We start from the raw sequence: 26316 nt of genomic DNA, 5'->3' as shown, positions 1-26316 counted from the left end.
CTCTTGATTTTGGCTCAGGTCATGATCTCACGGTTCTTGAGACCGAGCCCTACGTCAGGCTCTGTGCCGACAGTGCGGAACCTACTTGGGACTCTCTCTTTCGCTCTCTGCCCCTCCCCCACTCATGGTTGGTGTCTCTCTTTCTCTCTCAAAATAAATAAATAAACATAAAAAATTTTTTAAATAAACTACAGAGAGAAGGAAGAGTCACCAATGGTGAAATTAACAAGTGCTCCTGTCTGCAGAAGCTTTTCAGTTTACCCAGCGCTTCACACAACGCGATCTTTGTATCATTCGGCCACGTGAGGTATATTCGTGTCCTCGTCATTAGTATCACCGTTTCTCCTTCTCCTCCTTCCTTGTCACCATCACTGTTATTACATCCATTTTACAAATCGTGAGCTGAATTGTTTTCACGATGCCTGGGTTCCATCTTCTTCTAGCCCACTGGCCTCAGAAAATCAGCAACATGTGTCAGGCCACACGTCAGAAGCCAGGAAGATATTAATGCTGTTTGACTCTGTGATGACTCTCCTGGGATTTTATCCAGAGGAAAAGTGTGAATAAAAGATGTCCTTTGCAGTGTTGTCTACACCAGTGAGAAATTGGAAACGAAGCGATCCGGAAGTCGGAAAGTAGCAGTAGAAACTGCATTAGATCGGCAAGATGTTACGTATCTAAAATTATTCTAAAGATTATGGGCCCACATGCGAACATGGTTAGAGAGCCGTAATTAAGTGGAATGGAATCTAAAATCACACCATTTCTGCAGCCGCCACTAAGAACGTTTGATGCTCGTGTTCAACAATGAGTTGATCTGTTACATGAGATTTTGGTAGACTTCTCGTTTATCTCACTCACTTTTATCTATATAATTTTGCCAGATAAGTTTTAAAGACAATAGAACGGACTCATTTTTTTTCCCCCTTGGCATCATAAGTAGAAGAGGGAGAAGTCAGAGTAACATGAGCTCTTTCCACATTTGAGGAGATAACTGTGAACTGATCCCAAGACTTGTAGTTCTGAGTGTGGCCACGCGGTTGTGTTCGGTGGCAGTCACACTTGCTGTTACCACCCAAGTGTGGACCCCGTACGTGCTTTCTTCCCTGGTGTGGAAAACACATCACAAAAAAAGATACTTGGTAATCTCAGAAACCCACGATTCGGTCTCAAGAGTAGATGTGTTGAATGCACCCTTTCACAAAACAAGTGTCATGTTATAACAATGCAGAATCCTGGACGCCTGCATCTTTAAGACACCGAATGTGTCCTTGGAAAAAAAAATCCTCTTAGCCTGAAGTCTTGGTTGCCAAAAAGGAGGGCAGATTTCCAATGCAAATAGTGAGGCGAACGGCCCTGCTCATAGGCACTTAAATCACCCGTATCTCACTTTTTATGGTAGTGTTGTGAATTATATTCTTTTTGGGTTTATAATTAGAGGACGAACAGATGGCGAAGGCCTAGTTTGAAGTGGCGTGGCCGTTAGAGTAGCCTCCGCCGTCCTGTTCCGGTTCCAGCAAACTGGTCTCCCCGCCCACGCGCAGCGGGGGTCCACGCCCCAGGAGGAGTGCAGGGCAGCCTCACACCCAAGCTCCCAAGCTTTTGTAACATCAGAAGCCAGGTAGGAATGAGAATTGACCTAAGAAAGCAACCTCTATGGGGACTCCTGGGTGGCTCAGTCGGTTAAGCATCTTACTGTGGCTCAGGTCATGATCTCTCGGTCTGTGAGTTCGAGCCCCGCGTCGGGCTCAGTGCTGTCAGCTCAGAGCCTGGAGCCTGCTTCGGATTCTGTGTCTCCCTCTCTCTCTGCCCCTCCTCTGGGTGCATGCGCGCTCTCTCTCTCTTTCTCAGAAATAAACATTAAAATAACTAATCCCTGTGTGTTTCTGAGGGTGAGGACTCCAAGGGGGGAGGGGGGAGCTCCCATCAGTCCTGTCCTGTAATTATCATTTGTTTTTAAAAGGTATGAGACTCCACAGTGGACATAAAGGTCTGGTTTATACCCACGCACTCAGAGACCCCCTCCGTGGCTCTCGTGCCCCCCTCGCTCGATGCGCAGGAAACTTCAGTGATCTATCACCTGTCGCCAACTGCTGCTCTTTCTCTGGCTGCGTAACCGATCATTCGGACGCCAAGTATTCTTTTTCCAGTTCGAGCCTTTGGGCAGGCCAGGCTTGTTCGTGAAGACGAACCAGAACGGAAAGCGCAACGAGCAAAATTCTGTATTTCAAAGAAATGACTGTTGACGAATCTTTATTTGAATGCTGTGAAAGACCTTATATCTCAGAGTATATTTTTAAAAAATCAGAGCAAGCTACTTTTTATGTAAGAAGCCTATAGCTTAAAAGAGGAATGCTGTCTTTGATGTCATTTGGCGGACGAAAACATCCGCGTTCAATAGAAACCCAGCGTCTTTTTCAGGCTCGTTTGAGACCAGTTCAGGCAACACACTGATCTTCATTCAGATATAAATGCCGTAGTCACTTTGAAATGCAAATTGTTTTCAGAAAAATAGCATATGGTGGAGGTAAGTACCTTTTCAAATCAACTCTTACACTTTAGGGATGTAAGTAAAGCCAGAATTATTCTTTGGGAAGAATCTGGCGCTTTTGACACATGGAAGCTCGCGCTAATCAGGCCGGCCCGTAAGCACACGCATATCCATATCAAGGCGATGGGGCCGAGGCCCCGTGGATTAGCATGGTAATGGAGCTGCCCCCTGCTAATCAAGGCCAGCAGCCAGCTGATCCGTAGATGGGGCGTTGGAGGAGACCCTCCTTCTGAGTTCAGAATGGGCCAGGTAGTCGACCCTGTGTTTCCTGGTAATGCAGATAATATTCGGGGGAAAGATACTGAGGCAGATCGTCTCCTCCAGCAAAGGGCTGGGCCCCTCTTTGAGGATTGAGGCCAGTGCACCTGTCTCCTTGTCCCACTCAGCTCTGTCTCTCATGCTCGCTGACCTGACCTGTGTATGCACAAGCCATTCAGATGACCTACTTTTACCCTTTCGGGGGGTTGGGGACACGTCGCCTCACGAGAACGTACACAGCGCACGGTGCTCAGTTACAGCAGAGCCTGTGGGTGGCCGCCCTGCTGCCCCTCTTCACACACGCACGCTCCCGTGAGGTGGGCACCGCGCTTTCTCACGCCAAGGCCCGCGTTGCCTGTTGGCCGTGGGCTGTCGGGTGGGCGTCCCAGCAGTCGGTGCCTGGTCTCTTCCGCACGTCCTTTCTGTGAAGCTCGTCCTGTGGTGGCCACGTCAGTAGCTCATCCCTCCCGCCCGGTGTGTGGGGCTCCCGTGGTGGGCAGACACCCAGCCAGCCCCGGTGCGGGCCGTCCCGAGGGTGACGCTGTGAGCGTTCTTGAACGTGCTCCCTGATATGTTTGGGCACGCCTCTGTGACTTCCGTCTAGACTGATGCCAAACACAAAGAGCCACCTTGAGAGAGAGAGAGAGACTTCGTATCAGACCATTCAGGGGACACTTCACGTGAGGTGAGTCCGTCAGAAGGGAGTTTGGGTTGTCCTGGGACAGTGCGAGACCCCTCTTCCCATACCATTCTGGAGAGAGAGGCCTCCGTTTCCCAAATCTAAAATAAGCCCGCAGTGTCCCGCGGAGTCTGTCCGGAACCTTCCAGCAGGTGTTCTCTCACGGCCCTTGTGTTCCTTGGCCTTGTGTCTTTGGCCACGTGTGGGCTGGCCCGGTACAGCCGTGTTCTAAGGCGCAGACTCTGTTTCCTTCACTGTGCCCGGCACACGGCATCCCGCGGGTCCAGGGTAGGGAGACGGGGAGGCCTAGGAGGTCAGTGCTAGGACGGGCGGCAAGCCTCCACCCCGCCGGCGAGCTAAGGAGCCGGCCTGCCTGTATCCGAGATGCCAAGAGTCCTGGCCTCAAGTGAATCCTCGCGGCCGTAGCAGGTGCCCAGAGCATCGGCCTTGTCGTGCACCAGTTTCACCGAGGGCCAGGGAATGCCAGCACGCACACTGGCTTGCATTACAGCAGAGGAACCCCAAGTTTAGGAAACCCCAGTCTTTTACAGTGGGAGACACACAAACCTGCCCGACCCCGTGCCGTGGAAGGCGATGCCGTTACCCTGGACGGTAAACAAACCTGCCCTCCTCTGGAGGCAGACGTGTATCCCTATCGTCCAAGTCTGTTGACTGTACAGACGTCCCTGAACAGATCACCCACAACAAAAGGGCGCCAGTGCCTGTGCCCCACCACTCGAAGAGACAGGAGATCACGGAGCAGTCTACCGGCAGTGGTGGGGCGGGGGTCTGGTCGGGCACTGGGGGCATGGAAGGCGGGGATGAGGCAGAGGAAGGGCAGGAGAGAAGAGACGGCACCCCTCCTCCCACCCTCAAGGAGGCCTCAGCTCTGGTGCATGTCCCCGGGAGGAGAGGGGAGTATCCCATTGGCTTCCTTTTAAGCCCTCTTGTCCGTTGACCCTGGCTTAGAGCTTAGCGAGACCTGCCTCTTGTCCCCAAGAGAGAGGATGTTCCAATCCAGCTTGTAGAGTCTGTCCCCTCCAGGGACACGCCGCCACGGCCACCAGACAAGTGGTTCCCAGCCACGTGCTGTGTTCTTCCCCGGTCTGATAGCCACACTCCCGGTTTCTCAGCCACACTGACGGGATTCTGCAGCAAACGGACGTGCGTCGAGGTGGGCGCCTGCCGGAGCCACTCAGCCTGCCCGAAGCCTCGTCCTGCACTTGAGGCCCACTCTGACTGCGTTTAGCACAGTGCTCAGGCCACACTTGCATCTCAGGTGGTCTCGGTCTTTGATCCTTAACTGCCAGGAAATCCGAGAAGTCATGGGCGTCTTTCCCAGCTGAGAACCCCAGATCCTCAGCCTTAATTAATAACTTGTTAACGTGAAATGAATTACCATCCATTCAAAGATGCAGCCCTCGAGTACTTGGAGAGAAAATAAAGTGATTTTAAGCATAGCATCTCCCTTACATGCTTCAGAGGTATTTTCACAAGTGGTGAAAACATCTCCCTGTGTGGTGACACACAGGGCAGACGTCGCTGGATGTGTATGTATGAAAATCTCGAAGCAGGGGACAGCGTTGCCTGACCGGAGACAATTAGTGACATTTACTCAGGAATAGACGTGAAATTACACGTTAGCCTTTGTTGGATGGCGTCAGTGTGTAAAGTGACCTATGATGCCGTAATTAGATTTTGAATCTGTATAGTCATTGAAGATATTCAGGAAAACACTTGGGGGTTGTCGCTTTCTTGGACCAGCGGACTCACGCAGAGCAAGTAGAAAGGCCTCAGAGAGTGACCACTGGCCCAGGACCGCTCACACGGGGCGAAACGCTCCACGGGCCACAGCAAGCCAGTGAGACTGCTTTCACGGGGCCGTGACCAGTCTGCGGGCCACTGGTCTGCCTCAGAGTTAAAACCTGTGTCTTCATGTATTTACATTTAAAGGCACGTGCCTGCTTGTGTCGATCCCCAAGCTGTATGCTTAGAGCAAAAACAGTATTTTTTTTTTTAACCCTTCATAACTTTTTTGTTATGTCACACAGTTCATGGATCTCTTTTTTTTTTAATGTTTTTATTTATTTTTGAGAGAGAGAGAACGAGAGAGACAGAGTGTGAGCGGAGGGAGGAACAGAGAGAGAGGGAGACACAGAATCCTAAGTAGGCTCCAGGCTCCGAGCTGTCAGCACAGAGCCCAGTGCGGGGCTCGAACTCACGAACCGTGAGATCATGATCTAAGCCAAAGTTGGACGCTTAACGCACCGAGCCACCCAGGCGCCCCTCATTGATCTTTTGTTATTTGATACTTGGAAAAGTTTTCACTGATGTTAAAATAGAATGTTTATGAAAAGGAGGTTTCCTCTCTTGAGAGAAGATCAGAAATGTTTTACTTCTGAAATGAGATTCTTCTTACGCGTAACTGTGAAAGATTTCATAGCTCGCAGTTGCCAAAGATGAGGATTAGATAGGCTGCGCGGGAGGGCGGCCAGGTGCCCTGGCGGCCACCTTGTCAATTCAGAGAGCTCGGGCACGATCCCATTGCTGCCAGATAGTAAAACAAGTTTTCAAACAATGCCAGAAACCGCATATTTTTAGAAGAAATCTCCCCAATTCTACTTTAAAAAAAGAAACCATTGCGTACTAAGCAGAAGTGTGTCCATGAACTCACCCCAGACTTCTGGCCCCAAGTCTATGGATCTGTTTTAAAATGTTACTTTTGTGATTATGTGTCCACAAACATGCAGTCCTGTGGCCAGAACTCAGTCATGGGGTTTACCTGTAGTCCCAACAGTTGGGATTTGGGTGTGGTTGGGACAAGGACCCTCACAGGCGGGAGGGCCCTAAGGTTCAGCTTTCTGAAGAATTTTGTACAGCTGCATTGGGTCTCACACCAACTCCACAATCAGACACCAGGAGCGCACAGTCTTGCCAGAAGGTTCTTCACCCCATAGGCCCCAGTTTGGTTCCTTGGGGGGGGGGGGTCCCCTCAGGAGCCAAACCCCCAGCAGCTTTAAATACTGAACCTGTGCTTAAAATTTCATCTGACAATGGGGCGCCTGGGTGGCTTGGTCGGTGACTGAGCATCTGACTTCAGCTCAGGTTACGATCTCAAGGTTCATGAGTTCCAGCCCCACGTCAGGGTCTGTGCTGACAGCTCGGAGCCTGGAGCCTGCTTCAGATTCTGTGTCTCCCTCTCTCTCTGCTCCTCCCCTGCTTGATTGCTCATTTTCTCTCTCTCTCAAAAACAAATAAACATTTAAAAAAAATATTTCGTCTGACAAACAGCCAGAAGTTTGAAAACCAACAGACCAGCTGCAGATACGTGAGCAGCACCATCAGGTAGACTGGCTTTAGTGTGTCCATTTCAAGGAATCTCCTCTCCGCCTTCTACAGTGGCTGTTTGGCCTGGAGACGAAGAATTTGTCAACCCGAGCAGCTCTTTGTCACATACCTCCGTTAGAATACCGCCTGTGTTCCTGTCAGAGGTCAGACTGACTCCGCTGTGCTTGTGCACACAGGTCCCTCTGGAGTCCCGTCACACGTACGCAGGGTCAGACACACTTGGAGAATTCCCTCTGCCTTTGGAGGGAAGCGTGTCAGGAGCGGTTTAGGCTGGTTGTGCTCTGGGAGCCACACTCCCGGGAAAATGAACAAGGGAAGTGTCGTCCTGGCGTCGTCGGCAGAGACCGTAATTGTGTTGGTTTCCCCAGCTGCTTTGGCCTCGTGTGCGGAAAGCTGGTGTAAGGTGATGTCTTGTGGGCAGCTTGCACACTGGGTCGTGATGCGTCACAGGTGTGAATGGGCAGCATAAGGGCGAAGGATCATCTCCTTGTGGGTTTCGGCAAACGGCAGGTGTGCCTGCGGGCGGTTCGGGCTCGGGGGGCCTGGCTCAGCAGTGGGGTGGGAATTCGTGGCGTCCTCCCTCTTTCCCTTTCCCCCTACCGCAGAAATGTTGGCAGTGTCCTTGAAGCCCCTGTCCGCTGAGAATTCACGTGATGACAGGGGGAATGGCTTCAAGGGCCCCTGGGGGGTGGGGGTGGGGTGGGGTAGTCCCAAATGTGGCTCTTGAGTGGAGGTGTATATGAGGGTACCCGAATGGAAGAGAAGGCCCAGGGTCAGAAGGTGTGGGCACCAGGACTGGCAGAAATGGCACAGAGACCAGGCAGGCCCAGTGGGAGCAGGAGAGGGGTGCCCCAGCAAGCCTTGGGGACAGCCCACCCCCCGCGGCAGCTCACAGAGGAAGCCTGGCTCTACACACACCATTTCACACCCCTTGCGTGCACCTGCTTCCCACTGGTTGAGGCCAGTGGGTGCCTTCCCAGGAGAGCAGGGCAAAGAAAGGGTGCGGCAGGAAGGTGGCAGGTGGACCCAGGTGTGGACATGGGCTGCCGGGGGACACCCAATGGGAGCAAGCTCATCGGCTGCCCAGACGCTGCCCTGTTGTCATAGGGATCTGGCCAAGGACAAGCACATCCAGGAGACAGCTAAGGGCACCCTGAGTGTGGCGGATCCCGGGAGGAGCGTGCGGTCTCCCCTTAGCGCCACCCCCACTGGCCTGGGCTGCTCCTCTGTGTCTGAGATGCCGGACACCTGGCCCCCCTCCCCAGGCTGCCGTGGGGATCAGTGCCGGAGCAGGTGCAGGACTGCTAGCCAGCGCCGTCGTTCGGGATGTGTGTTTCCAGGACTTTAGGGACTGAGCGAGCCTGAAAATCAGAACCTCGGTGCTTAGGAGGGACGTGGTTAAACTGGCTCCTGACCCTGTGGGTAGACAGAGGAGCCCGGACGGGGGCTCTTCCCTCGGGCATCTCTGATACCAGGAGCCCGAGGTGATGAGGAACTCTGGCCGTCGGTGTTGTTCCACGTCCATAGTGATTTCCGGGTACCTGAGCTCTAGCAGGTGAGCTCAGAATTACCTGCGGATCTTCTGAAAAGACAGGTGCTGGGGCCGGGCCTGGGAGTCTGCATTTCTAACGTGCTCCTGGGCGATGCTGCTGCTGTCAGGCTGAGAACCACGCTTGGGAAGATCTGGGTCCATCTTTTCTTCCTTTCCTGAGGTGTTGCTTTCGGCTTTTTTTTTTTTTTTTTTTCTGGAATCGGGCAGACCTGCCTAGGAATAATTTCCCTTATGACTTTCCAGATGCGCCCAGTTCAGATAACAGCCTAAAATCAGCCTCCTTTCTTAAGGTAGAAATACACTTTTTTGAAGCAAAATCTTTCATGTTCCTTGATCACTGGCTCGTTACGTTTGAGTAGATGATTTTGTGACTTTGCCGTGCTCCGTGGGGTTATGATCAGGGTGGGGTCCGTTGTTTGGAGTGGAGCCCTGGTCCCCACCTCCAGTGCAGCAGACGCACCAGAAGCACCAGGTGCCGTTGGAGACGCGCATTCTTTCAAGCCCCACCCCCCAGACCTCCCGAATCAAAATGCAGACATTTTGAAGCCTCTGTGTTCAAAAAGCTCCACAGGTAATTCTGGTAATTGGCCAGATTTGGGAACTACTAATCCAGCCTATGTATTTAAAATCCTGTGCTATGAAAACCTTCTATTAAAGCAATCGAGAACTTAATTGGCTCTAAACTAAAACAATCAGGGGAAAGTCGAAAACAAAACAGACCTAGCGCCTTTGAAAGTCTGCATAACCCGACAAACGACTTCGCTCCCAGCAAGGTGTGATTGGCCAGGCTTTTGAGAGAGGCACTTAATCATGTTTTTGAGTCTAAAATTGGTGTGACCAGACGATCATTCATTTTGATGCTGAGCACCTGTCTCATATCATTAAGCGTATGATGGGACCCTTTCCATCACAGCCCCTCTGTGCCGTGCATTCGCTGAGGCCGTTTTTCCTCTGCTCGGTCTCTTCAAGGATAAGAGTAGACTTACCTGGTTTAAAAGAGCCTGCGTCTCCTCCGATGTCACATTTAGGAGCTTTGATTTGTGCTGATCATCCGGCACAGCTTCACCACGAAAGCCGTCCTGTGGCATCAGGCAGTTGGCTGCCTTTCGTGGTCGTTTTCATTCCGGCTGACGCGTCGCCACGGTGGGGCTCCTGTGGGGTGCGTCTCGCCGGCCTGCTGGGACTGTGGCTCTTCTTTCGTGTTCACCCCTGCTCCGCCTACACGTGACGTTGTGTCGGCGTCTTCGCTTGGGACCGTGCCGTGTGGCTAGGCTCCTTTACGGGGCGTCATCGGCCCCCCGAGACTTGCTCCCCCCGCTTACTTTCGTCTCAAATACCGTTTTGTCCGACGCTTCCGTTTTCCACTTAGGACGCAGCCGCTCTCGGTGCCGGGGTGCACTCGTGTGTAAGCACGTAGGCCTCTAGACTAACTCGTGCTGGCTTCTGGGGTCTGCAGTCCGAGGTGGTGTTCACCTGACTTGTTTATTCCTAGGGAATGTCACTAGTGCGTCTGGGTCTCAGATGGCAAGCGGCATCAGCCTGGGCTCCTTCAGCAGCCGGCCGGACAGCATGCAGCAACGCTCCTACTCTGTCTCCAGTGCCGACCAGTGGAGTGAGGCTACGGTCATTGCAAACTCGGCCATCAGCAGTGGTAAGAGAGGGCGCGGCCCCCCTCGCGGTCCTCGGTCGCGAGCCGGGGGCTGGACGTGGCGCCCTGACCGCCCGCGCGCTGAGCGCGGGCCCCGCGGGGCAGCTGCGGGAGCAGTGCGCGCGTCCCGTTCCATCCGTGGAGCGTGGGGTCCTTGACAGAGGTTGACAGAGGTGCCACCCACGTCGCCCCACGTGTTCCAGTTGGTCAGGGAGGAGCGGACCGCATCCCCGCCTGACAGCTTTGGGAAGCGGGGCTGCAGACAGGGCGCGTGGCCTCCCCACGGCCACACACGGGAAGGCGGCGGGACCGGGAAATAACGCAGAATTTACGGCCTCGTCACGCTTGCCTGTGTGACCCGGTGTGCACTCTCACCACCGGCGCGCAGTTTACGTTGTGGGGGCGTGGGGGGGGGGTGCGTGTCTGTCTCCTGTTCTCGTCAAAGGAAAACACGCAATTCGTGCTCTTTATGACTTTCCCCCAATTCCTGATGCACCCTCTGAATTTTGGAGCGTTCCCCTCCCACCCTTTTTTGGGGACGGCGGGGTGGGGGGGAACGTAAGTGTGGACGTCGGAACCTGTCTCGACACGCGTGTGCAGACGTGCATTAGGTGCTGGCTTTGCTGCCACACGCTTTGCCCGTGGCGTTTTGTCGACGGCCCGTTCACCGGTATTTAACGGAAATCCCCACTGTTGGATGCTATCTATCAGACAGGGCTTTAAAGTAATTTTAGCACGATTTGTGCTAATTAAAAGATTCCGCATCAGGTCTTCCCTGTGGACCCAACAGCTGCTGCGGCAGGACGCTTGCCGTCGGTAAACCCAATCCTGGCTTCCAGTTGCCCGGCTTCCTCTGGCATTGCACCATGCCAAGCGACCGCTGTAAACGAGGACGTCTCAGCCTGGGCACGGGGGAGAGACTGAGTCTGTGGGGGGGCTGCCGGAAAAGCCTGCGGCTTGCGGGCCCAGGTGGAGCGTTGCCCCCGTGCCCAGCACGCGCCCGCCCCCAGGGCCCCTTCCTCATTCGAAGGACGATGCTCTGGCAGGTGCATGTGCCTGCTTCCTCGTCTCCAGGGACTCTTCCGGGCGTTCTGCCTCTTGTCTGAACCGCAGCCAAGGGGGTCCTCGAGTCCCTGAAAACTAACTACCTACGGTCTCGTCCCTTGGAACGTGCCGTCCGTGCACTTACAGCTGCCGCCTGCCCGGGCCTTCTCATCGTACAGCCCGTGCTTCGGCCAGAACACCCCTCCCCCCGCCCCACCGCCAGGCAGCCCTCCCCCCGGGAGCGTCTGTCTGGCCCGGTGAGTGGGCGTTCTTCCCCTGCCCCTTGTCATCCTTGGGCTTAGAGCACAGGTGTGGTCCGTGGCCTCTGTGACTAAACGCCTGGTCTTGTTCTCGCAGTGACTTTCATTTCCAGGAGGAGCAAGCAGTTCACATAATCACCGCTTTCTCCAATATCCGGGATCCGGTGGCTTTTCAGTCAGTATTAACCAGCCAGTTGGGTTTATTCCGTGGCCGCCTTTGTGCGGAGGTGTTTCCAGAGCCCAGTGTGCACGGCACCTTGTCGGGCAGCGACCTTCTAGAGCGTTCCTCCTCTGAGCGCGTTGTGGGCCTACCAGCACAGCCTGCACAGAGTAATGGGGTTTAAGTTCTGCTCCTTATGTGCAGCGGGAGTTCTGTCTGGGGCAAGGCAGCAAAATAAAAGAGCTAGGTTCCTGAGAGAGACCATCGCCCCCAGCTTTGCCTCCCCCTACGCAGAATGTTTTCTAGGAAGGGCATGGGAAGCAGCATATTCGTCTAAATCCGTTCTCCGCAAGCTTTCTTCCGCACAGTTCTGTCTCTGGTGGTCGCCACGGCTCTCTGCGTCTGGCTAGGCGTGCGCACGCGGGGCGCTCTGCCGCCCCGAAGCACGGGACTCCGTGATTTCCAGACCCTCGGTTTGGCTGGGAGTGTCGTTCCGCAGGAGATGATCGCATTGGTCTGCACACACACATTTGTAAAGTCCCCGTAAGAGCCTGAGATCACCTACGTACGCGCGCTGGTCTTACCCCCACAGAGCGGTCCCTCCTGTGTTCACGCCCTCGAGAGTCCGTTTTTCCTCCACGCGGCATGCCTGTTAGTGACTAGCTAGGCTCCCTGACGCCACGGAGCCTGAACCCTGAGCACGGGCGATGGGGCGCTCGAGTCTGCCCCCACATCCGTCATGCCGGGGGATCCGCCGGGCGAGCTCGGGAGGAAGCCCGGGGCTGGAATGGTGCAGGTCGTTTTAAGGGTTGTTGGAGTCCGTCAAGGAAAACTTCTCAACGAGAATGAGACTTGAGCAACGCTTGAAGGACCAGGTGCATTTTTGTACGTGTGCGGCCACACCGCAAGAGGAAGTTATTCTGAGCATCGAGGAAGTTTGGACAAAGGCTCAGAGAGGAGGAGAAGGGGAAACGAAACAGGCAGGGGGCGGCAGTGACATGGGGTCGGCGGGCACGCGCGTGGCTAACTGGGTGCAGACAGGACGAGAAGACCATGGGGAGGTCAGAATGGCAAAATCAGTTAGCGTCTCAATTTTAAGGCTTAGAGCTGGCGTCACTTTAAATAGCAAAGATCCGGAAAGACAGCAGAGTGCTGCCGGGGAGTTAAGATTCCTGCCGTTTTACACGATCCCTCCTTATTTCCTGCATCTCCTAGGGGTTGGTGGCACGTCACAACCAAGATTCGGTTGAAAAGGGGAACAGTAGCAGTGATGATAATAATAATGAGAGCTACTATTTATTGAGGGCTTCACGTGGATTATCTCATTCGATCCTCGGGGAGCAGATGCCTTTGATGGGTGGGGAAACTCTGGTCCGGATACGTACCGCCTGTCGAACGTCACACCCCGGCAGGGGCCGGGATGAAAACCTGGGTGGCCTGATTCCAGGTCTGAGCTCCACGCTCCATCTCCAGATGGGCTTTCCGGGCCAGCAGCAGCAGCAGCCCCCGGGGGACTGGTTAGAAGTGCAAATTCCTCATCTCATCGTGGACCCACTGGGCCAGGTCCCGGCACCCCGTGTGCTAACTAACAAGCCCCCCGCCCGGGGAATGATGTTGCGTGCCGAAGTTTGAGAACCACCGCTCCGGCTAGAAATGCAGCCACCCAGACTCCACCGAGATTTGCTGGGTGGCGGGTGGGAGCCGCGTGTTCCCGGGACCCCCGGGGTGCTCGGGTACACGCAGGAGAACCCCCGCCCACCTCCAGCGAGGCTAGCATCACGACTTCCTGCTGGTGAACATCATCCCTGCCTTCCATGATCTATCAAGTGGCCAGACCCAGAGCAGTTTTTAATGAACACGAGGGCACGGGCTCTGACGGGCGACTTCAAGAAAACGCGTTTATGAATGGATTTCCAGACCTCAACCTGGGCATCAACATTCTGTGCTGTGTGGGAAAATAATCACGAAAGAAACAAACACGATTAAGAGCTCTCTCTCGTGCTTTTTCTGAGTTGTAGTTGATACAAATCCCACCCTCTTTTTTTTTTTTCTTTTTTTTAAATTTTTTAAAATCCTTTTATTTTTTTCCCCTCAAGTCTCTGGTGTGGATGTGAGAGTCATGAAAGCTTACGCTGCGCTAGCAGCAGGCACAGGGAGAAGGTAAGCGGCTTTTGAATCCAGATGCCCCTGAGTTGGTGAACCCGCCTTCCCGTTGTCATCCACTCTTATTATCAAATATGAGAACAACAACATTGGGAGTCCATTTCTCTCTGCCCCCTCGTCCGCACTGAATTAAGACTTTGGCTCCAGAGAAGTTTTCAAAGGCTGACCCTCTGCACCCATAGGTACCCCGGGGGGTTTTCTCTCTTTTAAGCAGCTGTGAGCAACTCCTAATTAGATAGATTACTATGTAGTGTGCAAAACCACAAAACAGGAGGCTCCGGTGAAATTAAGGTGGGGGGGGGGGGGGAGAGAGAAGAAGAATCCATTCTGTGAAATGGAATGCCCCACTGCTTTATGACTATTACTGTTGTAAGCTTTTACATTAAGTACCTGAGGTTTAAAATTAAACGTCTAATATAATTTGGCGTCGCTAACATGAGACCCGCATCTGCCCTTAGAGGAAATCCAGACGGCTCAGTTCAGGGTTTCAAATTGCTGTCGGCTGGCTTGCGAGCGGCGCAGAGGATTGGGTCCCTCTCCGGCGGTACGCCACATGCTGCTCGGCGTAATTTTTTAAATGCAGGAACGTATTCATCTTGAGCCCCTGCATTGGAAAAGGCTGTTCCAGTAGTACATGAAAAATTAATTTTTTTACATTTTTCCTCACCCTCCTAAGTGTTTGACAGAAGTAATTTTTGCAGCAAGAGAGAATAAAAACTGGTGGCTGTAAATTCCTGTCCTGGAACCTGTTGTGTAGAGATTCTTTATGGACCCAGAATTGATCTACACGTCAGACCCTGTTGTGGTTTAAACTGTTCATCACCGTAATGGCAGCGGTGAGCCTGTGAACACCAACTTATAATCCTGGGTGAAAGAAATGGTTGTTTGCAGTCAATGAAGGGGCAGCTCAGCCATATTGATAGATTCAGAACAATTATCTCAGCAACGGCTATTGGCCGAGAGTTTTCTTGGATCCGATTGGGAGCCTGTAATTTTCGGGGGGATTAATCATGTTCTCTCTAGGTAATTTTCTCTAAAGCATTAGCCAAGAGTTCGCATTCCGGTGGGTAGCGGTGGGGGGCGGAGGGGGGGGACCCCAGGGGGTCGTTTGTAGATACTTGGCTGTCATATCCTGCTGCGGGGCAAAATGTACTTTCAGATGAATCACACCTTTGCGGAGGGCGCAGGCCGGGCAGGCCTGCCACACCGTCTCTGCCAGTGCCAGCCTTGGGCCGAGGGCCGTGACTTGCCATTGCCACGGCCACGCGCATCCCCTTCCCCGTCCCCCCAACACCCCTTGACCGTGAGGTTGTTCAGATGGCTCCACCCCGTCCCCCGATTGCTCTATTCCAACAGTTCATCTTTGCTGCTCTGGCTGGCCATCCCCGTGAATATTGCACTGCTCCAAACGACTCTCTTCCCTTCAGCCCTCCCTCAGCCTGCCTCCCCCTGCCGCCAGACAGCCTCGTCAACGCCAGGTCTAAACCCCACAGCCACTCGCACTGCCCTCCACAACGGTGTGTGTGTGTGTGTGTGTGTGTGTGTGCGCGCGCGCACATGTTTCCTTCCAGCGGTTTATTCCTCTCTCTGCCAGAATCTGCTAGAATCTGTTGTCGGACCCCTGATCCTGAACCCGAAGCCTTTGGGTTTTTTGTAACTTCTAAACAGTTTTTCTCATTAGGAACATTTTGTTTCTTTGTTTGCCTGGCCGTTTTAAGGATAGAGGTTGGAAACAAGTTTCAGCGCTGCTCCCGCCTCCTACACCTTCCTCTGTTTTTCCCATCCCCGGGGCCTGGCCCAAGGGTGCTCAGGCGGCCCCGCGTGTGCCCTGACAGAGAGGGTGCTATAACGGGGTGCTGGGATGTTTACGTCCCTCCGTCCGTCAATTTTGTTACAGTTAGAGCTCTTTTTTTCTCTGCTTCGATATTATGCTGACAATTTTGGCATGTCACCAGCAGGTGGTGGTAGTGTGCCACGGCCACTGGGACCAGGAGGCTCAATTTGTAGGAGGATTTTTGAGGGAAGGAGAAGCCCAAGGTGGGGACCGCCTTTGTTGTCAGTGGCCTCTCTGTTCCTGCAGCTTGACGTCCAATGTGCATTTTCTGAGAATCACTAGTGCTGTTTGATGACTGAGGTTCAAAAAGGCGGAGAAGCCCAAGACCACACTCACGATAATTAACCAAGATGCAAACCCAGGTCTTTCTGAGTCTAGAGTGGATAGTTTCCTCCTGTGCTGTTTAGTGTGTGCGTGCGTGTGTTTAAGGGGAACGGATGCTTAATATTAAAACATTGCATCATAAAAGTTGTTTATCTTTATAAAGCTTGCTTTTAAAGGAAACAGCGTTTTCCCTTCTCTGGTTCTCCTGAACTTTTCCCTTTATCATTAGTTCCTCCCGGATCCTGGCTGGCATTCAAAAACCATTCCCTGGGGTTTGTCATCAACCTTCAGCTTCGCGCAGTGTTAAAGGGCCCGTGGGCTGTCATCTCTCAAAGCTGGACAGACACCCTGTCTCAGCCGGCGAGGTCTGCCCCCCTCACTGGGCCGGTCGGCCTAATTAAAGGGATGACCCGGGCCCCTCTGTGCTCCGAGCCTGCTTTCCTTTCTCTGCATGCGGCCAAGGAGAGAGCAGAGGCTTCCTAGGGTGACTGGCCACAGGGGGTAAAAGGTGTATTTTTTTTTCCCTCTCAATCAAAACGCTGTTACTTTGTACTTTGTCTCCTTAGTTCCTTCCTGCCAGCTATTTCTAGCAGCGGGTGCTGACCAGAGAAAACACTGCCCCCGATATCAGGACGGGGAGCACTGGATTTCATGCGTAAAGGCCAACAGTTCCCACTTTGCTTAAAGTCTAGGAACCATTTTAGACAGACAGTAGGGAAGGATACTGTTGCCAATTGCCTTGGCACCTGGACTAAGTCTTTTAGCCCCTCTGGCCCTCAGTATCTTCATCAAGACCAGCGGTTCTCCACCAGGGGTCATTCTGCCCCCTCTCCCCACCCCTGGGGACATTTGGCAACGTCTGGGGACGTTTTGAGTTGTCCCAGCCAAGGGGCAGAGGGCTGCGCTACTGAGACCTCGCGGGTAATAGGCTACCAAGTACAGCGCACAGGACAGCCCTCCCACCTCAAAAAGTGATCCCACCCGAGAGGTCAGCAGTGCCAAGGTTCAGAGACCCTGACCGAGGCAATGACAACTTCAGGTCTGTGACCCCTCCCAGCCGGCCTGGCTGTGCTCCACCATGGATTAAGTCATCCTTCCCCAAAGGGAAGGAAGCCCGTTTCCTTACTCGAGGGAATTACAGCCAACCCAAGGCAGTGCCTCATCCCAGCAAGACTTTGAGCTTGGTCTCAGACCATCCCCCAGGCGGAAGACTGAGGCTAGCCGCGTCCCCCGGAGTCCTGCCGCTGCTGTGCCCGCCAGGATGTTCCCTGGCATCCAGCAAACTCTCTCTGCTCTCCAGGCACCAGGGCCCCACAAGATGAGGACCTGGTGCAATCCCCATTTTATTTTTCTTATTTTTCTTAATGTTTATTTTCGAGAGAGAGAGCACGAGCAGGGGAGGGGCAGAGAGAGGGAAGAGACAGGATCCGAAGCGGGCTCCAGGCTCCGAGCCATCAGCACAGAGCCCGGTGCGGGGCTCAAACCCACAAACCATGAGATCGTGACCTGAGCCCAAGTCGGACACTCAACCGAAGGAGCCCCCCCAGGCACCCCGCGATCTCCATTTGAGATGAGGCAGAGAGGGCAGCTGTGCGGCAGGTACTGGCCAGGCTGGATTCCGTCTCAGGCACTGCGCTGTCCTCTTAACCACCCACTCAGCTGCCCCCGGCAGCGCTGTGTGAGGGAGGGAAGGTCCGCAGCTGGGCCATCCTGGCCTTGGCTGTTGGCGGGTCCGTCTGCTACCTGTGTGGGGAGGCGTGGACAACACACGTTGACAGGCATGATCCTGGCACCCTCCAGATTTAGACGCCACAAAGTGAGTTAAGCTAACAAAGTGAAACCAAGAACCAGAATCCTGAGTTCGGGTTTGGCACGGCATTTGTACAAATGGGGTGACCGACCTTGGTGGGGCCGACCTAGACGCTGCTCGTCAGCCAAGACACCGTTGAGACTTGGCTGTGCCCTGAGAATGGGGACCCTCGGACCACCTCCCGTGCTCACCTCCGCCCAAACCTCACCGGGCCTGCCGGAACCTTCTGCGGGGCCACGTTTCCAGAAGGCCCCTGGCATACTGGGAGGTGTCCAGGGCAGTGGACGGGGAGGTAGAGAAGAGTCTGAAACCCACATCAGATAGAGAAGACAGGGACGGGGAAGGGGCCTCCGGGGCGGGGGGTGGGGGGGTGTCTCATACTGGGCTCCACATCTGAGGCTTGAGGCTGTTTTTTAGAAATCTCAGTTCCTGGGGCCGAGGGCTGGTGATGGGCTCCCCTGGCCTGGGGTGAAACAGCACCAGAAGGTTCCCCCAGGGGTTTCTCACGTGCAGCCACAGTTAAGGTCCAGCCTTCGGTGGGGGGAAGGAGGGGGGCGGGTGTGAATAGGGTGTGTGCCTCACGGTCACGATGAGGGACGTGAGCCTTACTCTGTAGACATCCCGAGAACAGAACCAGGGGCAGTGACTCGTCACAGGAAGGAGTGTTGTGACAGTGTTGACACAAAGTAGCATGAAGTAATGTGACATCGGTTCCGGCTTTCCCTTCCCGCCTCTTACACTGTCTTGCTCCCCTGACGACCCTCTCTGTGCTTTACCAAGGGTCTAGGGCAAGGGGCTCACTGGCTCCCCCACCCCAGACCCACCCGGGGTACAGGGTCTGCCCTGCTTCCCTCCTGCACAAGGGGTGGGGTGTCTCTTCCACGTCTGGACCCGCCGCCTCTCCATTGCAAAGGACCCTGCTTCCCCATTCATCCCGTCTCCTTCCTGTGTCCCCAGAGGTGATCAGACCCCGCCCTGGAGCCTGCAGACCCGACCTCTCTCCTCCCGGAGCCGGCCAGGACCCTGCAGCTACCAGGACTCAGTCTATTTGCTTCTCGGCAAGCTTTCCCGGGGTGGGGGGTGGTGGGGGGCTGTCTGTCCTCACCATCTCTGGTGACCCCCGACCCCTTTCTCTTTGACCCGTCTGGGTCATCCTGCTTCCCAGCCCCTCGAACCCTTGTGTCATCCATGGCCAGCCCCTCACCCTGTCAGTCCCAGGGCCCTCCTTGGTTCCCTTCACCATCTACTCGTTGAGACTTTCTTCTCTTGGCTTCTCCAATGACACCTTCTCTGCATTTCCCTGCTCTTTTCTTGGCTCTCTCTCCGCATCGTCCTCCTCCACTCCAGACCTCAGATCCCCGACGCTGCTCCGGCCACAGCCTTGTCTCCTCCCTGCACGCCCCCCTTCCCCGAGTGGACCTAGACGTCTGTCCAGACACAGAGGACGCCCACTTTCATACGCCCGGCTGGACCACACTCGCCTCCGTTGAACACACATAACCAGCCCGCGACTGGAGGGGCTCTTGAGTAACTGACACTTAGCATTTCCAGAGCGGAACTCGAGATTTCGTTCCGCAACCTTCCACTTTGTGCTCCTGGGAGCTCAGGCCACACGGCCTCTTACCGTCACCTCGCTGAATCCTCTCCTGTGGCCGGTTCTCTCTGCTCTCTCCCCAGGGGCACCCCAGGCTGCCCGCTGAGCTGCCTCTCCTCTGCCCACGGGTCCCACTGTGGCTCTGCCTTGTCGGCCTCCTTTCATCCCCTGCTGTGTGTTTCTGCTTCCCTGAGGTTGGCCAGACTCATCTTCTGGAAAAAAAAAAAAAAAAAAAAAAAAACATGAATCAGATTGCCACTCCCCCCACCCCTGCACACGGACTGTGTTCCTGATGTTTTATTTCTGGCTGACAAGGCCCCAGCTGGTCTGGCCCCCGATGCTGCTTTATCCTGTGTCCCACCCACCCCTCCCACCTCCCCGTCCTTGTCTCCAGCCCGCTGCTCTGCTCAGACCTGGGTGAGCTCACGCGTGCCCATGTCACCCCCCTCCCGGTTCCTCTGCTTCCCCTCCAAGCCCTTCCCAGGCTTCCTTCTCCTTGGGGCTTTATCGGGACCTGGCTGACACGGTGCCCCTGCTTGTCAGTCTCCTACCCCATCAGAAGGTCTCCCTGCCCTGCCATTTCCTAACCAGTCACCACGTTGTATTGTCTGAAACCTCCCTGTCTTGCTTTCCTGTTTGTTTTGTCTTCTGCAAGAAAGTAAGTCCACCAGGAAAGAGTCTTCTGCGTCTTACCTCTGCGTCCCCGAGTCCCAGGGGCCACGCCCTGCACGCCGTCCCAGTGTTTGCTCCCTGCGCTGCTGGTTTTGCTCACGAGTCCTTGAAGGAACTCGCATGGTCACCAGCAGAGCTCCCCCACCCCCAGAGAAGAACGGGCCACACGTGCCGGGGGTGGCATAGTGGGCTTGCAGGAGGAGCTCCGAGGCCTCTACCAGTCTGATGCGACAGAATTCCTTGGATTTTCAAGATGTTTCTTTCTAAACGAAAGGCTTTGCGTGGTGCTCTGGAAACGGCTGACCCACAGAGTCGGTGCCCCTTGCCCAAGACAGAGCACGGTGACCGAGGCACACACACCTGTCCACAGAGAACACTCGCGGGGGACCGCCGGGAGCATGCCATACGCGTTTTTAAAATTAGTTACCAGTTAGGTTTAAAACTGAGTTTCCTACCTTCGGTTATCTCAGCCCGTTTCAGAATCGTAAGTCAGATCCCTGCTGCATTCAGGAGGAGTAATCTAGGTGCGGCTCCCAGTCGTTCTTTAATCTTTCACCTAACTTCATCTCACAAGTATTTATTGACCGCTTACCTTGTTCCGGCCACTGCCCTGGCCCTGGGGGAGAGCGGGGATCCAGGCAGAGCTCCTGGGTCTGCGGAAGGGGAAGGGAAGAGACAGAATGGGTGAGGGGACGCCCCAGTCCGGGCAGCTCGCGATTCTCCAGGAAGTCTAGAAATCTCTGGTGGAGACGACACCCGGAGACTTGAGTTTCTCGCCCCCTGAGTGTTTTTAGTAACAGGATTTCTCATCGGCCGCCACACAACAATGTGTTACATTTTCCAGCTTCCTAAAACACCGATGTCTAAAATGTTATGAAATGGTTTAATGTTTTATTATTTTTGGTGTCTGGTCCCTGCAGCTTTCATTGCAAAGGTTCATTTTGAGAGTAAATTTTTTTAGAAAGAGAAAAGCATCATTTACCACCCCAGCATCCAGTTGTATGCAGGTAGAACAGTATAAAAAGGTCTGTCCGGTGTGTGTGTTGCTACTCCAACTAGAAAGAAGGCTTTAATTGAATCTTTTGTGCTGGCACCATGAAAACACCTGATGTAATTTTGTGGTATATTTTTAAGCAATATAGGACTTTTTCTCATGGTTTTATATCACTCTTGAGCCAGGAAAATACTCGTTTTGTATTTCTGTGTTTTGCTCAGGTCGTCAGCCTGGGAATCCAGTAGCTTATAAAACTCCAGTGATACTATCTTCCTGGTGACTGTCCATTATTAGAATAAAACCTGATCAGAATTTTTTCAGTGCCTTCCATGCTCCCTGCTATCGAATTTACAACTACATGCAAGAACAAAAAGACCTAGAGGGCTTAAAAAATTTTAGGTGCCAAGAAGAAAGAAAGGAGTAGAAGTAAGAGGGAAGGAGGAGTGGCTATAAAAGTATAAGTAATTGTGAGATGGTTAGAAGGAGATATGTCAGGTAGAGTGGATGGATGGATGGATGGATGGATGGATGGATGGATGGATGGATTGGTGGGTGGATGGATGGATGGTGGATGGCGGGATGGATGAATGGTGGATGGATGGATAGATGATGAAGGGATGGATGGATGGATGATGGATGGATGGATGGTGGATGGGTGGATGGATAGATTGGTGGGTGGATGGATGGCTGAGATAGGTAGGATGATAGATAGATAGATAGATAGATAGATAGATAGATAGATAGAGTGGATGGGTGGAAGGATGAGATGGGTAGGTAGTGGGGTAATAGATGGTAGGCAGATGGGTAGATAGACGACAGATAGAGTTGACAGCTATGTGTAGGTGATCAGCACCATCCTCAAACCCTCTGTATTTCTTCCTCTAGCTTTTGTGTATTGCTTTGGTTTTGCATTCTTCAACTTCCTTCACTGAATACATCTTTGGTTACATCTTTTGCTTTATTATCTGACAGAAAAGATTATTAACAGAAAGTGGTATTAATATTAATTATACGATACTAAAAATTTTATATCATGGGGAAACAGATGGTTATTTTAAATGACTTAAAATTTTATTCTTTTACATGTGGAAACATTTTAAACATACGTAGTTATAAATGCTATTTTAATTGCTACATTATTTCTGCAGTGGGGTTTTTAAAAGCCTACTACATTTGCAGGGAAATGTTTCTATGTATATCGCAGAGTTTCTTAAAAGGCATTCTTATTTACAGGAAAATAATTATAATTGCATCTGAGATACAGTTTGGGGGTGGGGGGCAGGTGTCACGGATGCATGGGCCATGAGGTTCCCACACCCCGGCTTGCCATCTGGTCCTGGTTCAGGACCATGGTTCCTCCCATGTGAGGGCCGGTCTGCATGTGCCCAGGCTCACAGCCTTGCCAGCTTTCTTTGCAGATGGGCACTCTTCTCTTGCAGACCGTTTGTAAGCAAGTAGTTCCCCGCTGGCCTCCAGAATTGCAAGGGAGACACAGCGCCACTACTTTGGAAGTATTTTCCGCGTGTAATGTAACGAGAGAACAGAATTATTTAATGCACTTCAAAACGTTGAGCTCATTTTTCCGAGACTGGAAATCCAGCTTTTCAACCAGCTGTTGAGTCTCATTTCTCACCACGCTTTGCATCGGTGCCAGAAGCGAGCGTCCCGAAACAACCCGTCAGAAATCTCGGGAGCGCTTGCCTCTGGTCTCAGAGCCTGTGGCCAGAAGCACTGCTCCATGCAAGATGCCTTGACGGCCGGGAGTTCAGAGGGGAGTTGAAGTCTGGGGGCACGTCAGCCCCCATCAGTCAGGCCAGCCGGACACGCGGGTCAGGCCCCCAGATGAGACGTATGTGGCCGCAGCATCCATCCAGGCCGCACATTCTGGAAAAATTATCATCATATGATACCATCTAAAGCTGTCAAGGTGTGGGTGGTTATTACCTGAGCCGGCGCCTGGTTTTTATCCACGACTTCCTTCCCGGGGGGCGCTGGCAAACTATAAACCGGAGAGTTCGCAAGCAGATCGCATTAACACAAGTTCCTGAACAACTCGTTATTTTTTAAAAAGGAAAGTATTTGTCTTTTCATACAACATTCCTTTCTTTTTTCCTTAAAATTGTATTACTTATGCTGTTTTTCATTTAAAAGATTCTTTGAGGGGCGCCTGGGTGGCTCAGTCGGTTAAGCGGCCGACTTCGGCTCAGGTCACGATCTCGCGGTCCGTGAGTTCGAGCTCCGCGTCGGGCTCTGTGCTGACTGCTCAGAGCCTGGAGCCTGTTTCAGATTCTGTGTCTCCCTCTCTCTGACCCTCCCCTGTTCATGCTCTGTCTCTCTCTCTCTCAAAAAAATAAATAAACGTTAAAAAAAATTTAAAAAAAAATTATTTGCTTCCTAGACACACGGATAGTAGATGCACTATTGTAAAAGAGTCCCGTAAGTGGACGGGACGCCCGTCCTGTGGTAGAACACGGTATGACACTGGGGTGGGCGAGCCATACTTCAGCGCGTTCTGGTAAGCTTGCCTCCTTCTCTCTGGCAACTGGCTAAGTACCATTTTCCTTCATTAATTTTTGCAGTAATAACTTTATGTGTTTCCCTAACTATAAAACATAGTTTAGAACTTTTTTTAAAGCTTATTTATTTATTTTGAGAGGGAGACAGCGAGCGAGCAGGGGAGGAGCAGAAAGAGAGAAAAAGAGAGAATCCCAAGCAGGCTCCGCACAGAGCCCGACCTGGGTCTCGATCCCACAAACCGTGAGACCGTGACCTGAGCCGAAATCCAGAGTCAGACGCTCAACGGACTGAACCCCCCGGGCGCCCCTCGAAAAATTTAAAATGCAGAGAAGCTTTTTGCTTGAAAAACAGACTCGCCACCCTGAGTTACAGTGCTGGAAGTCCACACCCTTCCAGTTGTATCTGTATTCTTACTTATTTCCGAAGTTGGATTATATCCTAACTGGCTTTCGCTGTAACCCTGTTAACTTCCCACTGTGTCTAAAAACAGTTCAGAAATTGGAAACAACCTCTAGGACCAGGAGCAGGGCACTAGAAAAGAAGTCCCGGGAACTCCCTGCAAGGGGGTACTATGTAGCCGTGAAAATGTTGCTCTCTCTGGAAAGATGTGCCTAGGCGTCCTTATTCTGTGAAGGGGCTTTAGCTCTGCTCTCGTGTGATTCCACCACCGCCCCCCCCCCCATGCACACCTGGCTTCCCTGCCCTCGTGCCCCAGCAGAGACCACCTTATCCAGGAGGCCTTGGTGACCCCCACCCACTGCCCACACCCCCCTTCCCTGCACCGCTAATCTCCTTCCAGCAGCCTTTGTGATTTCCTCGAGTATGTTCTCTGCCATCTTCCGCCACCAGGTTGTGAGGGGGAGGACCCCGCCTAGCTCACGTCTCTGTCCCCAAGGCCTAAAACAGGACCTGCCTCAGTCAGTATCCACCCAGGGAACGTTCCTCAGGTTTTATGTAATGATACGAACGGCTGAATGTTACTGTTTGCCACGTGGTCGCCCTGAATTGGGTGCCTTTTGTAGATTGCTGGTTAAATTTACCATACAGCTCCGTGAGAAGGTACTGTTCACCCCCTTTTTAAATGAGAAAACAGAGTCTTACAGGGTTTGAATAACTTGCCCCGGGTCACAGCCAGCGAGGGGCATGTGTGATGCAGGCATAGCACAGAGCTATGGGCCCGGCCAGACCCTCACGCGTGTGTGTGAAAAAGCCACCTCGGGGCGCCTGGACGGCTCAGTCGGTTAAGTGCCCGACTCGATGTCAGCTCAGGTCACGATCTCACGATTTGTGAGATCAAGCCACGCCTTGGGCTCTGCGCTGACAGTGTGGGGCCTGATTGGGATTCTCTCTCTCCCTGTCTCTCCGCCCCTCCCCTGCTCTCTTTCCCTCTCTTTCAAAATAAATGAATGAACTTTAAAAAAAAAAAAAATTTAGAAAAAAAAAAGTCACCTGAATGGAAAGAATAAGGAGTCGTGGATGATAGTAAATGTTTTTCCCTGTTCTGTTTTCAGTAATGAGTATATCCTACTTAAGTTAAAAAAAAAAATGTTTTGAAGAAAGTTATCTCACATATGAATCCTGTAGTTAGAAAACGCATATTAAGAGGTAAACATTTGAGGATTTCCACTTGGACCTTGTCAGTAGGCATATTCCATGGGACTCTCTCATTTATCCAAAACGCAAGAGCAGGGAGTCTTTCTTGGCGATAACAGAAAGGGGTCCTTGACTAGCTGTGGAGGGGAGAAGACAGGGGGACACTGGGGACCCTGGGGGCAGCAGTGGGCGAGCCGGGACACCGGCGTCCCCGCCCCCATTCTACCACCTGCCACGCAGTGAGAAAAATTCCAGATACAGCGATGCCAGCCGAACGTGGAACAAGCAGCCGAGATCATGGGGGAGCTCTGCAGACCCCGCCCGTCTGCTGCCCGGCAGACATCGTTCCAGAAGTGGGATTGTTCACACGCAGGAACTGGCCACGGTGGGATGCATCGCGGCTCGCGGTTTCCGGAGCAAATTGCGGGGCTTCCTGGCCAGTGACTATGGTCGCCTGCCTGGACAAGGAGCCGGGTCCTGACTTCCTGCTGGTGCCTGGTCCCCTTCTCCCTCGGCCACGAAGCCCGACTCAAACACGTAGGCCTGTTTCTGAGAAGCCGCAGATGTGAAGTCAGATACGAGCAGACCCCTGCTTTCCTGTGCAATTTCCTTTTTAATGTTTTCGTGCAAATGTGTATCGAAGCTGAATTCATACGAACTGAAGCCGTCACACTTCGCAAGTGGGCCGTGCTTTCCCAAAGGAGCCGGAAAATACTATGAAATTCCCAATTATGCCTCATCCCAGCCCGTTCCTCTGCACCGTGTCTCCCTATCATCGTTCTGTGCTCTTTCTTCACAGTGGAAGAGATCCGCTTAAATCCCCCAAGCATCCAAGGCTGCATGGACTTGTGACTGTGAGGACGGCTCGCAAATTTCATTTCTGTGCCCGTTTTGCATTAAGCGTGTAAGTGGCACACTCTTTTCACTAATGCCAGCGTCTCCGTTTTTCTGTTTCCCACTCAGCCTCATAAAGAAAATGAGAGCAAAGTATCTGTAGCTGCCTTAGCTGCACACACACGCACACACACACACACACACACACACACACACACACCCTGGGAGAGCTGAGCTGGCCCGGCCATGCTGGATCTCTCGGCCAGTGGGACATTCTTGTCCCTCAGACAGCTGCGGCTCCCGAGTCTCCGTTCGTGCAGCGTGACAAGGTGTGCCCAGAGACGGGACTCAGCTTCACCTGTGAAGAAGTGCCTTGGACCTAGAATGGGGAAAATGTGCTCGAATTTCACAGAAGAAAAGACATAGACCCATTTCTTCCTTTTTTTGTGGCCAGAGCCAGGGAGTCAGAGAAGACACTAGA

The 26316-nt window shown here is 53.0% G+C and overlaps 1 protein-coding gene across 18 annotated transcripts in view; it reads left to right on the top strand.

Annotated features, from left to right (window-relative positions):
* The window catches only part of AGAP1 (ArfGAP with GTPase domain, ankyrin repeat and PH domain 1), a 546313-nt gene that overhangs the window by 375159 nt on the left and 144838 nt on the right, over positions 1-26316 (top strand). For 13 of the 18 annotated variants that reach the window (XM_019445480.2, XM_019445481.2, XM_019445482.2 and 10 more), the window contains one exon: positions 9881-10039. The exons of the other annotated variants lie outside the window; for them this stretch is intronic. In XM_019445480.2, the coding sequence (XP_019301025.2) occupies positions 9881-10039 (159 nt within the window). The remainder of the gene's footprint in view (positions 1-9880; positions 10040-26316) is intronic. 18 annotated transcript variants of the gene reach the window in all.

Source organism: Panthera pardus, unplaced genomic scaffold, assembly GCF_024362965.1.
Source record: "Panthera pardus isolate Hobbes unplaced genomic scaffold, ASM2436296v1 HiC_scaffold_10, whole genome shotgun sequence".
NCBI classification, from domain to species: domain Eukaryota; kingdom Metazoa; phylum Chordata; class Mammalia; order Carnivora; family Felidae; genus Panthera; species Panthera pardus.
Note: the sequence above shows the minus strand (reverse complement) of the source record. Positions and strands in the feature narration are given on the sequence as shown.